At 36.0% G+C, this 17,428-nt stretch overlaps 3 protein-coding genes across 6 annotated transcripts in view; 2 read left to right on the forward strand and 1 right to left on the reverse strand.

Annotated features, from left to right (window-relative positions):
- Positions 1-278: 278 nt before the first annotated feature.
- Positions 279-6,881, forward strand: LOC100265860 (exosome complex component RRP45A). Of its 4 annotated transcripts, none has more exons than XM_002270428.4 (10): positions 279-414; positions 568-712; positions 818-1,027; positions 2,016-2,111; positions 2,210-2,324; positions 2,561-2,641; positions 2,749-2,937; positions 4,994-5,289; positions 5,853-5,911; positions 6,394-6,881. In XM_002270428.4, the coding sequence occupies exons 2-10, from the start codon at positions 576-578 to the stop codon at positions 6,612-6,614; spliced, it is 1,404 nt and encodes a 467-aa protein (XP_002270464.1). In that variant the 5' UTR covers positions 279-414; positions 568-575; the 3' UTR covers positions 6,615-6,881. The 4 variants fall into 4 exon arrangements, with proteins under 4 accessions (XP_002270464.1, XP_010665119.1, XP_059590737.1 ...); XM_010666816.2 differs by having other exon boundaries at positions 284-414; positions 547-712; XM_010666817.3 differs by lacking the exon at positions 5,853-5,911.
- Positions 6,882-9,341: 2,460 nt separating this feature from the next.
- LOC100255560 (LRR receptor-like serine/threonine-protein kinase GSO2) lies at positions 9,342-11,599 on the forward strand. The gene has a single exon (XM_002267147.4). It carries the CDS (start codon positions 9,355-9,357, stop codon positions 11,308-11,310), a length of 1,956 nt encoding a protein of 651 aa, XP_002267183.1. The 5' UTR covers positions 9,342-9,354; the 3' UTR covers positions 11,311-11,599.
- Positions 11,600-11,977: 378 nt separating this feature from the next.
- Positions 11,978-17,428, reverse strand: part of LOC100250377 (uncharacterized) — a 32,356-nt gene continuing 26,905 nt past the window's right edge. Inside the window, exon 6 of the mRNA XM_002267200.5 lies at positions 11,978-12,617. The gene's annotated coding sequence lies outside the window, so the exon portion shown is untranslated. The remainder of the gene's footprint in view (positions 12,618-17,428) is intronic.

Consider the following 17,428-nt stretch of genomic DNA (forward strand, 5'->3'; position numbering starts at 1 on the left):
TTTTAAAATTCATTTCATTTATTTTTTATTTTATTTTATTTTATAAATATTAGATATAATTTAAAAATATATATATTTTTAATTAGTTTTAATAAATAATATATATATATATATATATATATATATATATATATATATATATATATATATATATATATATATATATATATATTTTATACTATCATAAGCATAAAAAATATTTTCTCAAAGGACAAGCAGAAAATTGTGATCGAGCATTTCTCTTTCCAAACAAATGCGAAGGGGTATTAAGTCTTTTTAAACATAAAGCCAAACCCCAAATAAACCCTAAGCTCATCGCCCTCGCTCTGTCTCTCTCCCTCCCTCCCTCCTCACTACCCTTCAACGGTCTCATCTCTTCTCCTTTCTACTTTGAATTTTGAGTCCAGATCCCAGGTATACTCCCACTTCTACTTCTCGTTCTTCTCATTTTCTTCCTATATACATACATTTATAATTTAGTTTGGGAGAGCAAGTTGAAAAAATGCATTGTTGTTGAATTCTACACTGTTTTCTGCAACAAATCAGCCTTTTTTCTTTCCAACACAGTGCATAGAATGGAGCAAAGATTAGCCAGTACATTTCGAATGACCGTGAATGAGAAGAAATTCATTGAAAAAGCATTGCTTTCCGACCTCAGAATCGATGGTCGTCGCCCTTTTGATTTTCGCCGCATAAGCATCAAGTTTGGTAGGCAAGTATTTATCAGAACAATTTGTGCGTGTGTATGTGTGTATTTTCGGGTGTTTTTACTGATAATGATAATGGGTGGGTTTTGAAATTGTGGTGGAATGTGCAGAGAAGATGGGTCGTCAGAGGTGCAGTTAGGTCAAACTCATGTGATGGGGTTTGTTACTGGGCAACTTATTCAGCCTTATAGGGATAGACCTAATGAGGGGACGCTTTCAATTTATACTGAATTCTCTCCCATGGCTGATCCTTCTTTTGAGGCTGGACGTCCCGGAGAAGCTGCAGTGGAGTTGGGACGGGTAATAGACCGCGGTTTAAGGTGAAAATTTGTTTTTCATTTGGCTATTCTGATTGTGGTTTGAAATTTTGTTTCAGAGTATTCTAGAATTTTTTAAGTTTTAATTGCTGTTGGCTTCTGTTGAAATAGATCATAATTTCTGAAAATTTTACCCGGAATGGCATGTTTCTCAAATTTTGAGGTTCAGAAAAGCGGAACTAATTGTTTTTCAAAATTTAGAGCATCTATGTATTTTATTTTGTCTGAGAATCCATGTGAGGAATTCTCAGGTGACATGGCATAAGTTTATCAAAATCATTGAGATTTTAATGTTTCAACTAATTTAATTTAGTACCAAAAAAACTACAACTTCCTTTATATGTTGTGAGGGAATGGTAAGAAGGGAATAAGCAAAGGGATGAAAAAGAAATTGAGCCTAATTAATATTTCCTCCACCCTTTCCCCAATGTTATGGTGTTTTTAAACAGAAAATTAAGAGCTCTAATCTATAGTTTTTTTTTTCTATTTTCTGTCATATTTTCTTTCCCTTCCAATTTTTCATAACAACCAAGCTGAAGAAATTGATACTCTTTCTCACATCTTTCCCCCCTTTCCTTTATTTGTTCCAATATCCTGATAAAACCTATGCAAGTTCATGCTAAGGAACAAATTTAAGCTTCTGAGCTTAAGATTATAAATTCTCCAAATTGCTTCTCCAAGAGACATAATATCATGACTGGTAACTTTTTTGCAAAATCTAGACCATTTTGTGAAATGTGTCTTGTTAGAGAATCTGTCAGACATTGTGGGAAGCATTCTGTTAAATCATGACAGTGAATCATTTAAAGTTATTAGCAACTAAGCTGCTAAAACTTGATTTAGGCAATAAATTTGTGCTGTATGCCCATTGTGGTCTTAGTAGCTTAGCAAGTTTTTGAATCTTACAAGTGCTTATGTTGGCCCTCCTAGAAATGGAGAACTTTCTGTAATTTCATTGAATGTAAATAGAAGTTGGAAAGTGGTTCTGCAGGGAAAGCAGGGCAGTGGATATGGAATCACTTTGTGTTCTTGCTGGCAAGTTGGTATGGTCTATCCGAATTGATCTCCACATTATTGATAATGGGGGGTAAGCTGTAATTCATATTTTTTTTTTTTAAAGTTCTTATATATAACTTGTTTTTCAGCTGAATATTAAAAGACATTTTATTTATTTTGTGGAAACAGAAATCTTATTGATGCCGCTAATATTGCTGCTTTGGCTGCTCTGTTGACATTTCGAAGGCCTGAATGTTCATTCGGAGGGGAAGATGGTCAGGAACTGATAGTACATCCACCTGAGGTTAGCTCCTCAATCTTCTTTAAGATCAGATTTATAGAGCCTTATGGAAGCCGTTTATTTGATTCATCATATTTGCCACATGTACTTTGATTGGTGACTAAGAAAATTGTAAAAAGAGACAGAGCAGGCAAAGATCATTGCAGAAGCCATTAGCATTTATCTTCTGTAAAATACATAGTTAAGCTTCTTCACTTTGTCCTTCTTTTATCTGTTTCTCACATTTTGTAATTTGACAGGTGAGGGAGCCACTTCCTTTGATTGTACATCATCTCCCAATAGCAGTGACCTTTGCAATTATTGGGAATGAGAACATTATGGTAGGTAAAACTAAGTCCTAAAGACAACTCTCAGTAAATTGAGACTCCTGGATATCTCAGCTCCCCTTGTTAGGTTTCTTTTCCTTAAATGCTGAGGTGCCTGCCAGGTGATAGATCCAACCCACAGTGAAGAGGCTGTTATGGGTGGAAGAATGACTGCTACACTTAATACAAATGGTGATGTCTGTGCTATTCAAAAAGCTGGAGGAGAGGGTATCATTCAGAGTGTTATCATGCAGTGCTTGCGAATTGCTTCAGTGAAGGCTGCTGATATAACAAGCAAGATAAAAAATGCAGTGAGTTTCTCCTATATGGTGTTATCTTTTCAATCTTATGTTGTCCTTTGTGACGGTTCTATTTTTCTCTATTTACATATCTGGCTTGCTAAATACTAGTTTTTGTACTACATGGTAAAATTTAATCCATGAATTGGTGTCTAGAATTGTTGATGGGTAGGAGGAATTATCAAGACTTATGAGCTCCTTTCCTTGTCAATTTTGCTTGGCCATCCCTTTTATCCTTGTTATGCATGAGACAAAGTCTTTGGCTTGTAACTTTGGGCTCGAGATTTGTGACTGAGGGAAGTCTCAACCAATTATATTATAAAATCCTAGTACCCAAGTGATCTGTGATCTGATTACATGAACTAAAATAAAGTACTATTCTGTTTAAGGATGTTAAATTTAGCAGTGCATTTCTAAATTTCTGCTGATCCAAATTGAAATCAGAAGGCTGTTCTATGGCTGATAGAGGTCCTAAATTCCCATTTTTGAGATTTTTCATCGTCTTATAAGGACCCAAATTACTAAATGTTGTTTCTAGCCAAATATAAGATTGGCAGCATCTGGGACTATGGCAAAAAAGTGTATTATTCATAAAATCCTGCATGTTATATGTGGAATGTGCATCTACTATTATTCTTCTGGATACTTTGCTCCATCCTTTGTGGCTGATACCTCCATCCAAATCTGATGTTAAATCCTGCATAATATGTATCTAATCTCATTCTTTAGCCTACCTTGCTCAATCAGCTTGCATTGTCATCCTAATTTGTGAGCAACATCAACCAACTACTGCTCCTTGGTTGATGAGTGCTAGATTTGCTGGTATGCAAAGCTCCATGCGCTAATGCATATTAAAAAGGAAAAAAGAAAGAAAGAAGGGAAGGGAAAAAAAAAAGAATGAAACAAAGAAAAAAAAACTCCATGGTCTAAATAATAAATAATCAAATTGAATTTTTTGGCTTTTGGAAGATGAGATGACAATTTTTTTTCATTGTTTCTTGAAAATATTTGCTGTTTGTGTGGTGCTTATTTTGATTCAAATGATATACTTTTAGAATTTGGTTATGTACTATGCTTGATTTATTCGGTGAATGTATTTTTTGATAGGTAACTTAAATTAAATTGTCTAAAGCAGATGCAACCTAAGTATGGGGTGGGTTATTTATTTATTTATTTTTTGATAGGTGGGTGCAGGGTGGGTTATATACATGGATAATTCAAAAGAGAAAAAAAAAGGAAAAATGAAAACACACGCAGAGAGAAACAAATAAAATAAAATGAAAAGTGAAGGATGCCCTCCTTCTTAAAGACAACCCAAAGCACCAATCATCTTTATGAAAGAATGATCTCCTGTTCCCAATTGATCTGCCTGATCACCCAAAAGAAGAATTTTTAAAAACATTTTTCAATTGCAATTTTTTTCTACATTATGGTATGGTTAATTCTTGTATTTGCTCGTTTCATGAGCATAAAAATAAGCATAGAGGAGCAATATTTCGTACTCTTCTATCTCCTTGTTAACTACACCCAAAAGCACTGGAATTTCTGATCCTTGTTGTGGTGTCAAATCGTGAAATGTGGCTTCCTCTGCTATGAGAAGAACCTAATAGAACTTTGATCTCTTGAAACAAACTCATGGTAGGCCAATCTAATGGGATGTACATTGTTACAGACTTTTCTGTAGTTAATTTCTATCCATAGAAGTTCCTAGAGAAAAATTATGGGCACATCAACCTCCTACATTTTGCTGAACTGAGAGTTCTTCTGAGGATCCAAACCATATTAACATTTTTCAACTGAAACAGTTGAGACAACTGAAACATTTGAGACAATGGAAACAGGTGCTATTTTAGACATCTTAAATGGATTGCCAGAAAAGAATACCTGTGAGTACCTTGAGTGGCTTTTTTCCCTTCCTAGCAAGAACTATATGAAGTTCTTCATGGTTAATGATTTGATCTGCCTTCTACTTCTACTCTCATGGTGATTGTTTTTGGGGTCTCAGGTTTAGATTCATTGTATCCGTTCTATGACCAAAACCTAATTTTTCTTCTACAAGTTTCTGTAGGTTGAAGCATTCAACACAGAAAGAGCATTGCGGAAGATCAAGCGCCACTCTTCTTCCATAGCTGTGGATGTTAGTGGACCAGGTGCTAAAATGAGGGAGAACAAAAATCAATCTGTTGATGAGAAGGTAGTCAATGAGTTATCAAGCCATCACATGGAGAGGTTGAAGATGGAATCAGAAGAAAGCTGTGTCACTCAGAGCAGTGATGTGGAAGTTAAAACCCAATTATCTGAACAAGGAAGAACTAACAGGAGTGATGAGAACACCAGAAGTTTCATTGGTGGCCCCTCAAGTTGGTAAGGTGTCTTTGCATGCATCATGACCTCACTAATGATTTTATTTTACATTCATTTGAAACTCCCTTTGTGGAAGAACATGATATACATGTGTGTTTAAATAGGAAAAAAAAATATTAACATGGGATGGATTAGTTTTGTTTTTCATAGCATTTGGAGGCATAATCCTTGAAATGAGAACATTAACTCAGGGGATGAATTTAAAACTGAAATAGGACCATTTGTCCATAAAAATGGTTGTCTATGGGAAGTGAAAGACATTTCACATGAATTCATTTTCATAAATGCTATGCAGAACAAGTGGGGATTGCATAGCAAATCCAAAATGGGGGGAAAGGACTTGCTAATATTTGTTTTCTTGCATGAACATTCATGAATGACTCTGGAATTCATGTGACCTGGAAGGTCCAAGAATGACAATGGGCTATCTTATCAGGCCTTTTCTTTTAGGAATTGCTATTTTTCTCCTTTTTAGGAAGAAAGGAACATTTTCGGGGTTTTTTATTTTTTACTTTTGTTTTGTTGGATCCATTTTTTTATACTATATTTTCTTATTTCTTTAGGGATCCATACTCGAAGGGCATTGATTCGGATTTCCTGAAAGCTTCTCTAGCTTCACATGGTATTCAATTTATATTGTCATTCTTAAACAGTACAAGAAATTACTCAATGCTACAATTTCCGCATTTTCTGACATTAAAATGTATGTTGATGACTTTTCTAGTAGTTTTTGTTTTGGTTGAACACTATTGAGAGTACTGAGTAACAAAATCTGAATTTGCTTGTTATCTGGTTGGTGGTATTTTGTTAATCTTAAAGAAAAAAGTTGTTTGGTGTGTAGTTTTGAAAGTTGTAAGCTGTTAGAAAATCAGGTTGGTCAATTGATTGCTTTAGTCCATCCCTAGGATTGAGGCAGGAGTGCAAGAGTACAAGTTTTTAGCTATGGTTTCATAGAAATGTTGAAGTTCCTTTAGAATTTGGATTATAAATATGGAGTTTGTGGTGTGTAGGTACATTATATATGCATCATGTAGATGTATAGTTCACTTGTAATCAGGATAGAAAAATGCATAAACTAATGTCTGTTGCATTTGAAATGTGCAGGATTGATAAAACAGAACACAAAACAAAAAGATTCAAGAGGTGAAATGAAGGCCCCTGACGTAAAGTCAGAGGAACCAAATGCTGATATTGATCCAGCTCTTTGTCCAATGAAAACTGTTGGAACCACACCCCAAACAAATGGAGAGAAGACATTGAAGGATGCAGTAAAGCCTAAGAACAAGAGAAAGAAGAAGGCATCCCCCAACACTAATGCAAGGTAGACTGACCTTTGAGAAAGAAGAAGCGCCCCCCAACACTATTGCGAGGTAGACTGACCTTTGCCAAAAGAAGTATCTTCTCCCAGCATGTATATTATTTTTACCCTAATTCCTGTAATAAAATTCCATTTTTGGATTTTGTCAAACCCAACTGCTAACACATTGGTGTTAGAGATCTCATATCATATGTGTGAAGCCATTCCCTCTCTTTCTGTATTTGCATATGTATTGGGGTTTGAGTTTCTTTATCTAAATTCAATTCTTGATTAACTGGATTGATTTTGAGGTTGTGAGGTCCCTTCCGCTTATGATTTTGCTTTCAATTGTGTTGAGTTTGGGAAATGTGCCTTTATACTGATTGGTTTGAGATTTTAGTTGAATGAGTTTGTCAAGTGGTGGAACCAATGATGGTTTGGGGTAATAATTTTGATTTTTTTTTTCTTGCATTCAATAGACTTCCCATCTCTTTATCTGAATTCAATTCACTCGATTGATATTCCATTTTTTTTTCTAATTATGCAAAAATTTTAATTGTAGTTGAATGTTACCTTGTGAAGCCTTTTTTTTGGGTGAATTAAAGAGTCACAATTTGGATACTAAATCTAGTGGTAATTTAATCCATAAAAAATTAATGTCCACAAATGCCCCCGCTTCAAGACGAAGTATGTACATGTCTTGTCATGTTCTTTGGTTTTTTTTTTTTTTTTCAAAGAAATATTTTAATAGAAAGACCATGACTTTGTTTTCTTCCTTTACTTCTGCCTATGTTTTAGCTTTCAATTTTCTGTTGAATTTTTTTTCAAAGTGATTGATGTAATAGATAAAGAATTTGTGATTAATGAGGGGTTGTTCAAACAAGTTTTCTTCTTGAAAGAAAACAAAGACAAAAGATTATAGTGCTTAAGTAATATGTCCCAAGTATTTAGAACCATATACTTGGAGGGATATCAACAATTACTCTACAAACAAACTTCATAAGAAAATAGAAACTCTATCTCACTCAAATCCAGTGTGCTTTAAATGTGGAAAAGTTAGACATTTTAAGAAGGATTGTAAGGTTAATAACTTAATGCATTAAGCCATCATTTGTATTAATGATGGTCAAAATTTGTGTGCTATGAGTTAAACCACTCTTGAAAGTGTCCATCATTAAAGGGTTAGCATCCATCTTATAATCCTAATTAATAGAAGTCTCATTCATTTCCCAATCATGACTACTACTACTATACCCTTCAAGTGGCTCATTATGAAATCGTATTCCATTTTCACCATCAACACTTAAAAGGTTTTACTAACTCATAATGAATGTGTCTACTTTTATGCATCAACATTGGGTCTTAATCCTATCATTTTTCAATCTTGAATGATGTATGATATTTAGAATGAAAGTTGTAGAGTGAGGAGATATGATCATGATTCTCCATTCTCTACACAATAGAAATGGTAGCTTACCAATTGTACAATTTAAACAAATAAAAAATTTCACATCCTCATCATAGGTTAGCTGTATAGGAGTTGTTGGTTTATTGACATTAAATATATACTCCATCGAAAGAAAATACTCTATTGGATTTAGCCTTGAAATATGATAGACAACCCCTAATAATTTTTCATATGATAGTCTTTGAGACATCAATGCCTTTGCCTTTACTTTCTTCGTAACAAAAAGTATTTTTATCCCTGGTCTAGTCTTCCTTCATATAAAAATATTATTCTTCATCAACCATTGAAGCAACAAAATAATCCTAACTATTGGTACCAACACACAACAGTAGAACATTTTTGAGCTATAATGGAGCATTATCATCAATTAAGTAGATATTCATTTTGAAAATCTTATTCATTGTTAAGTTCATCTTATTTCAATAAACATATTTATTATTCTAGGAAATAAAAAATATTGAAGATTATTAATAATATTTACTATCACAAATACTACCAACCATGCTACAAAAATATAATGTTTTAGTTATTAAATAATTTTAGATATTGTAACTCTTAGTTATTATGTTGTAATTCGTGCCATGAATGCCCCGGGTAATTTACAAATGATTCAACTTCAATTGAGTATAATTTTTTTTTTTAAATTAATGATAACATAGTATTACTATTGAATAAATATAAACTTAACCTACGTCAAGTTCAACTTAACACCGGTAAAGTTTGATATACAACTACAAAATGCAATTTTATCTATCATTTCAAAACCCTATTATATCATATATTTACATTTGTATAAAAAGTAAATACGCAAACGATATCAAAATTATCGTAAAATTTCATAGGTTTTATTACTTACCATCCTTTGACCTTTACCATAGGGCTAATGCTCCTCTACACTTTTCAAGTTAATTGTTTACCTCTTTTTGACTCCCTTATCATATCTATAAATGATATTTAAAAAAGTAATAACATTCCAAACTTATTTACATATTTATTATATCCCATTAACAACTTAAAAACATTCAACAAAGAAGAAATGAAAGAAAAATATATGGAAGTGAAGAGAATAAACATAATTGATATTTAAAATTTAAAGAAATGTGATGAACAAGAGAGAGAAGACAAATGGGAAGAAAGAAATGAAGATAAGAAATGTGATGGGAGAAAAAGTCAAGAATTGGAAAAATGGGTTGAAAAGTATTTTTATTAACTATATATTAATTTTTAAATTAGAAGAAGTGGAGGGTTAGATTTGGAATTTAATGATATTTCATGCCTTTCAATCAAGTAACCCTGTATAATGAGGAATTCAGGAGAGTTTCCAGCACAGACAAATATGACCAAGTGTGAGCAGACCACCTGCGTCATCTTCTTCCTCTCATGCCTTCTTCCTTTAGGGTTATCTCAGCTGTCTGCAAACCAGAGGGCCACCATGTTCAAGCTCTCTGAGCTTCTCAAAGACGCTACATCCTCTGTGTGGATTGTTGCACAAGAGCCAAACCCATGTGGATGGAAGGGAGTTTCATGCACCTCCAACAACGCCTCAATAACCCATCTTTCCCTCTCTGATTTGTCTCTTACTGAATCTGGTTTTCTTCCACTTGTTTGTGAGATTGTGTCTTTGGAAGCTCTTGACCTCTCCAACAACCGTTTGAGCTCAATCCCAGATGGGTTCATCACTGCTTGTGGGAAGATTGGTGGGTTGAAGCTGTTGAGTTTCAGTAGAAACAGGTTGGTTGGTGCTTTGCCTACTTTTAATGGCTTTATTGGGCTGCAGTTCTTGGATTTTTCTTACAATAGTTTGAGTGGAAACATTGGTTTACAGTTAGATGGATTGAATGAACTCAGAACTTTGAATCTGAGCTCTAACCAGTTCAGTGGCCATGTTCCTACCCACCTTGGAAAGTCCAGGGTATTGGAGCATCTTCTACTTTCCAAGAATTTTTTTCATGGGGGAATTCCGAAAGTAATCTTTGATTATCATAAGTTGGTTCTGATTGATCTCAGTAATAATCAGCTTTCTGGGTCTTTACCTGCAAGGATTGGAGACCTCTCCAAACTGAAAATATTGATTCTGTCATCCAATAATTTGAGTGGAGAAATCCCAACAAATCTTTCAAACATCAGAACTCTTTCAAGATTCGCAGCGAATGAAAACAATTTCAATGGCAACATTCCCAATGGAATTTCAAGGTTTCTCAAGATTTTGGATCTTAGTTATAATAAGTTAAGTGGGTCGATCCCATCTGACCTGATGATGCAGCCGAAACTACAGAGAGTGGACCTGTCTTACAATTTGTTGGGTGGGTCGATACCTGCAAACATGTCTTCAAGCTTGGTTAGGTTGAGATTGGGAAGCAATTCACTCAGCGGGGTAATCCCATCTGCAAAGCTGGGGACACTGCTGAAATTGACCTACTTGGAGCTGGAAAACAATAGTTTGTCGGGATCCATCCCTCCTGAATTGGGTTCCTGCCAGAGTTTAGCGCTGCTGAACCTGGCAATGAATAATTTGGCAGGTCGTCTGCCCCTGGAGTTGGGTAGCCTTAATCATCTTCAGGTTTTGAAGCTTCAGTCCAACAAACTGACTGGCGAGATCCCGGATCAGATAACCCAAATCCAAAGTTTGTTGGTGCTGAATATCAGTGAGAATTTGCTAAGTGGCGGAATCCCATCTTCTATTTGGAGGCTGAAGAGCCTTACCAACTTGAACTTAGGAGGGAACCGTCTTTTGGGGTCCATACCTCCATCAATCAGTCGCTTCAATTCTCTATTAGAACTTCAGCTGGGAAGGAATCAACTGAGTGGCCACATTCCAATGATGCCGAGCAGCTTGCAGATTGCCTTGAATCTCAGCCACAACCTCTTTGAAGGACCTATCCCAAACACTCTCTCTCGGTTGAGCAGTTTAGAAGTGTGGGATCTGTCGAACAACAAATTCTCAGGTGAGATTCCAATATTTCTGACGCTGTTTAGATCGATGACACAGTTGTTACTCTCAAATAATCAGCTTTCCGGAGTTATTCCCAAGTTTGGGCATTGGGTTGCTGTGGATACAAGTGGAAATCCAAGGCTAGTTAACACCACGTCACACCCTATCTCAACACGAAAATCGCAATATAAGATGAAGTCAGTGGGTTCGTCAGTTGCAGTTGCAGTTGCAGTGGGAACTGCTTCTCTTGCTCTCGGAATAACAATGGCGATTCTGATTGCAGTGTCTAGATCCAGACGCCATGGCAGGGTCAAAAGCAATTAGAAGCTCTCACCACCCTTAACTCAAGTAAGATTAACATACTTGGTCCCCATCATCCTATAACTTAAAGTTCTGACTTAACATGATCTCCGGGGGTAGTCATTTGTCAACAAGTTTTGATACACTTGATATCAAGACTGCCAGCACAATCAAACTTGACAAATAAATGGAACACAGAGCATCCTTCTTGGAGGTAAACACATTAGCACTCACTTGATCAGTGAACCTCCAGAATATTTGTTGATGTTCATATGTTTGAAAAACGGAATAGAAAGTACATCTTCAAGTTTAATTATCGGTCATTTGTAGAATTTATTTTAGTTAATGAATGGTCTTAGATGATTACATGAGGATTTGTATCAAATAGCTGGTAGCTATTTTTAACATGGAGAGAAGTAGAAGTAGCTGCTGGTAAATGAGAAGGACAAGCAAACGAAAAACCAATTGACTATGATTCAACAGTTGAGAGCCTCTGGCTTCGGTAGCTTTGATTGCAAGGGTTGAGACCATGCTTTACTTACAGCTTTTGAAAGCCAAAAACTGTTTTTCAGACTAATAACAACAAAATCACCTGTTGAGCCACCCATTTTTTACTGTTGCAAAGTAGCTCAGTTGATAGCTCAGCTTTCTGCTTTTGAATAAAAAAAAGAAGTAAAAAACTTATACCAAATGAAGCTTAAACCACTCTGGAGCCTATTGAATCTGCATTACCAATTTACCATATGTGACCTGTTTCCAGGTTCATCATCTTCTACAAATCTAATGTTAAAGCATAAAGACATTCAATTTCATACAACAATTCATAAATGGGAGAACATGGCTTTGTGTAAATCAGTTAATTACTGTATTTCATATCCGAGTCTAACCAGATTACCAACATCATCATCATAAGATGTCTAAGATGAAATGACTGCTACTAAATCTGAGAAATATATGGTTCTGATTTGCAAGTACAAGCAAAAAACTTGACTCCATCTCAACTCTTCCAATCCACCTCAATTTTGTAGCCTCACTTCAGAGATTAGACTAATATCTGACAAGCGCTGGGGTAGTAACTGAGAAGCATACTTCATTCTTGCTGCATGATAACAAACTGATAATATAGTGCAAAGATATACATAAAAGGATAATGAAACAAGTGCACTTTTGCTTACAATGGAATCTGCAGAAGGAACCTCAGAGTCCTACAACCAGTTGGCTTTTCTCTGTGAGTCTGCAGCATCCAACTACAACTTTCTGTAGAACATGGCACTTGCTCAAAAAAATAGCTCCCTATAAAGCCTCTTGTCTTCAGATATATTGTGCTCCATCTGGAGATAAAAGAACTGAACTCCAATTAGTTCCATGATAGCTGCTAGATACACACAAATATGTATGTATACTAGGAAGAGAGAGTTTAAAAACTGTACTCAGTTAATCCTTCTTTTCCCCCTATTTCTACAAAGATCATTTAGTTAAAGGGAAATGAAAAATAAAAGGGACTAGGATGACTTGCAGATAAAGGAAAATTTTCTTTGTTAACCCTAAACCAGCTACTTTAATGTTTTAAAGTAGCTGTCAAAGAAATGGAAGAACTTTTCCAATTGTTTATGGTCTTGAACAAGATTTCACCTTCTAATGTTTGATTGATTCCCATTGATATGAAATCTTTGATATACCAATGCAATTTAAAGGAACCAATGAAAATCAAGAATCTGCATGTTTTTGATATCCATGGACCTAATTCAATTCAGTGGACCTTTCATTAGTTGTCTATAATGTCACAGCCTGCTCAAATCTGCTACCAACTTGTTCACCTTAACTTTGATAGAAGCAGTTACCCGTTTTAGAATTGTCCAGAATTGTAGAGAATCTTCTGAAATGGTATAAAACCCCCCAAAATGGTAAAAACCCTGTAAGAATAATCTAGAAATCTAGAAGAAGGTTTCTCAGAGAACCTAGGAAACTATGTTCTAGATTCTTCCAATTATAAATAGGGGCAACCTTGTTTGGTTAAGACACCTACTGAGATCTATAAAGCATTGTATAAATTTCTAGTTAATTTCACCTAGCAGTCACCCTAACTCTCTTCCAGTGTTCCCTTCTTTTGCTGGTCACTAATTTGCACTTTTATCTAGAGCTACTTGAAGGTTCTTGAAGTTGTAAGTGTTGGCGTACTTGGAATTAATCCAGTCCATGACCCCCAAACACAAGATCAATAAGTATATATAGTGCACAAAGAATTGCTAAGATACATCAAGTCAGTATATACTAGATGTAATACAAATGACCATAAATGCAATATATGTGAGCAACAATTACAATGTAAAGGATAATGTGACATGTATCAACTCTAAATAATGAATAGATTAGCTCAATACTATTTTTAAGGATTCCTTGCTTCATATCTGAGAAACTATGGAATTTTTTCTTTTGCAATTCAGAGACCAAACCAGCTTTTCTATAAAGACTTCCTAAGTTGAATCAATTACTAGCATGAACACTATTTTCTGTTTTTTTTCATAAAATACTTTTTACTTACAATATTTCAACATTGAAATCTAAAGCATTTCAAAAAATCGTTCGATGAAATGAGGAAAATATTTATTAAATTTTAGCTTTGAAGTTTCTAAGTGTAGGATCTTTATTTTAATTTTTGGAAACAGAAACACACAAATGCTCTATCCATGACAGCTAATTACTAGTTTATATGATACATAGACATGTTATGGGTGAATAAATTCAAATAAAATGTTAATTTAGATTTAACAAAATAGCTTTTTGATAAGTAAACAAGAAAAGATACATTAACAGGCTAATCAAGAAGTGTGCACTGGAGTACACTCGTCATAAACTAGGGCACTGAAAGGCAAGATTAAAACAAAATGCAAAAAGACAATGACCCTATCACTTACACAACACCCAACCAATCGACTAAGTCTACCATTGACATTATGGCTTCATCCCTACCCAGAAAATAAACAGAAGAAAGATTCAGTGCTTCATTTGCTCCATGTCCTTGAAGGACCTATTATTTCTCTCCTTCCAAATAGTCTAAAAAACACATAAGGAGGCAACCCTACATGTTTTCTTTCTTCTCTTTCCCACAAAGGACCCCTGTCACTTAAGAGGGCTCCTTTAACTTGAGTTGGCATCACCCATTCTACTCGAACAACGACAAGATTCTTGTTTTGGAATAATGAAGCAATAGGTGGTTTATTAATTTTCCCTAATCTTTACATAAGAAGCATTCGTTCACCATGGTCTAACTCTTTTTCAAATGATCTATGGTGAGGATCTTGCCCCAAGTTGCTTCCCATGTAAAAAATCTCACTTTTGTTCGTACTCAAGGGTTCTAAATAACATCTTTCAGAGGGGTGTTATGTCTTCTCGACATTCAATAGGTGCACAAGGATTTTATTGAAACATACTGCTCTTCAATTCTAGCCAAGCCACCCTATCCCTAGCATTCTTGCTTACCACTTTCACTTACAATCTTAAGAAAAATTCTCCAAGCCTTTTGAGCTCTAGTCATGTAGGTGTCTTACAAAACAATGGCTCTAACATCACCTTTCCATTGACTGCTTTCGCATATCTGCTACCCAAGAATCCTTTACAATGGCTATAGCAAAAAGGGAGGGAAAAAGTTGAGTCACCACACTAATCCTTTCAGAACTTTACCCTCCTTCCATCCCTATGAAAAAAGATTTGCTTTTAACAGCATCCCATCCTTTTCTAATTACCCTCCACAAGCCCACTCCTTGCCTCCCTTGCCACAAATGAGCTCCATCCCCTTTCTTCTTCCCCAAACTTCCTTGCTATAACCCTTTTCCAAAGAGCTTCAACCATTCCATTGTGACCACCCAATTGCATTTGTCAACTAGATTTCTAATACCAAGACCTTCACTTTTCTTCTCCATACAAACACTACACCAATTAACAAGATTTGGTCTATTTTATGATGACCACCCTAAGAAGTCTCTTTGTATCTTCTCAAGTCTTGAACTCATTTTTCTTGGAATGACAAACAAGGATACGTAGTAAATTGGCAAACTTGACAAAGTAATTTTAAAACCAAAGTTGGTCTCCCTTCTTTACCACCTATTTTACTATCGTATTAGGTAGTAAGTGGTGGTTGGGGAAAACAAAATTTGTATGGCTGTCTTTGGAAATTATTCTTGAAAATAGTTCCATTCTTTGGAACAAAAAATAGTTTTCTAACTAAGAAAACATGTTTGGCAAACTTTTGACAAAAAACAGTTTTTTGAGAATTTGTTCCGAAAAGAGACTATTATTAAGACCAAATTTTAAATGTTTTCAGCTGTTTTGTGTACAGTGTTTTGAACAACAAATGAAAATATAGAGAATACTTTTAAAACTTTTGCATTATACATAAGTGCATAGTACTTCCATGGAAAATAAGTCAAGAAAACTATTTTTCATATTAGAGTTCCCAAACAGAATTTTGTTCCTAAAAAGCAATTAAGAATTATTTTTGAGAATTATTCTCAAAAAAGGTTTCTTGAGAACTATTTTTGAAAATGTTCCCAAACATGCCCTATGTTTCTTATTCTTTTCACCTTTTCTTACTCCAACCATGCCACCTCAGCAATTGTGTGAACAAGATTTCAATTAGTAATACTCATTGAAGGAAAATAAAATAAAATTGATTACCTTACCTTCTAAAGTATTTGTTGAATATAATGTATTTATAGTATATTATCTTTCCTTGTTAATATAGGTCACATGTATGGTAGTTAGGACTCCTAGCCTTGTATATATATATCTCTCAATTGTAAGTAGAAATTACATGAATGAGAATTAAGGTTTTTCTCCTTTCTCTCTCTCTCTTTCAACATGGTATCAGAGCCAAGGAAGAAAACCTAATTTTTTCCTGTTTCCCGTGTCATCAACTCCGGGAAACCTTCCGGTGACTGTGTTTCTTTCCGGTCACCCTCCCCATCTCCCAACACTTTCCGGTCAGTCGAATCATCGTTAGAAACCACTCACCGCCGGCGAAATTTTCCGGCGAACTTTTCCGGCGACCTATTTTTCCGACACTGACCATACCAGAAGGAGCGCCTGGAGGAGATCTCCAACTTTTGTGAAGGCACCGGCATCAAAAGAGGATCCACGCGCGGTCCACGCGCCATTTTCCGGCCGGCGACTGCATCTCACGCGCCGGCGCGTGAGGGCGCGTGAGGCCTTTTCCGGCGACGCGCCTCCTCCTCCAGCCTCGCCTGCCGCCGACCAGCATCCCTACCTACCTGGTTCTCCCATCCGAGCCCTGCACGTACCTCTTTTGGGGATTTTTGTCTCCGTCAGCCCTCCAAACAGCCTTTCCGGCGAAGTTCCGGCTACTTTCTCTCCACCCCAATCCCTGCACGTGCCTTGGGAAGTGTTCTTCTACCTTTCTGGTGGTACCACGTCGCGATCTGAGGCCGTCTCCCTTTTTCGGTGGTGCCACGCCGCAATCTGAAGCCGTATTAGGGCTCTCTTCGATCCAAATACGTGAATATGACCACCAAAAATCAGATCTTTACCTCTGTTATCTCTGGATCTCCTATGATTACCTCAGAGAAATTGGTTGGCAGTGAAAATTATCTTTCCTGGTCTGCCTCTATTGAACTTTGGTTTATGGGTCAAGGATATGAGGATCACTTGGTTACCCAAGAGGCAGATATCCCTGAGGTTGACCGCGTACAGTGGAGGAAGATAGATGCACAGTTATGTAGTGTATTATGGCAATCGGTTGATCCCCGGATTCTTCTTCATCTTCAGGCCTATAAAACTTGTTTTAAATTTTGGACTCAGGCCAAAGGATTATACACGAATGATATCCAGCGTCTTTATAAGGTGGCTTCTGCTATTGTCCATCTCAGCCAACAGGACTTGGATCTATCTACTTATATTGGTCAGATTGCCTCTCTTAAGGAGCAGTTCTTGACTGTGATGCCTCTTTACTCCTGATGTTGGGGCTCAACAAACACAGCTTGACAAGTTCTTCATGGTCCTTACTCTTATTGGCCTCCGTCCGGATCTTGAGCCTATTCGTGATCAGATTCTTGGTAGTTCATCAGTTTCGTCCTTGGATGATGTGTTTGCTCGCCTCCTCCGTATCTCGTCCACTCAGACTTTGCCA

This window comes from Vitis vinifera, chromosome 18 (assembly GCF_030704535.1).
Source record: "Vitis vinifera cultivar Pinot Noir 40024 chromosome 18, ASM3070453v1".
Lineage (NCBI taxonomy): Eukaryota > Viridiplantae > Streptophyta > Magnoliopsida > Vitales > Vitaceae > Vitis > Vitis vinifera.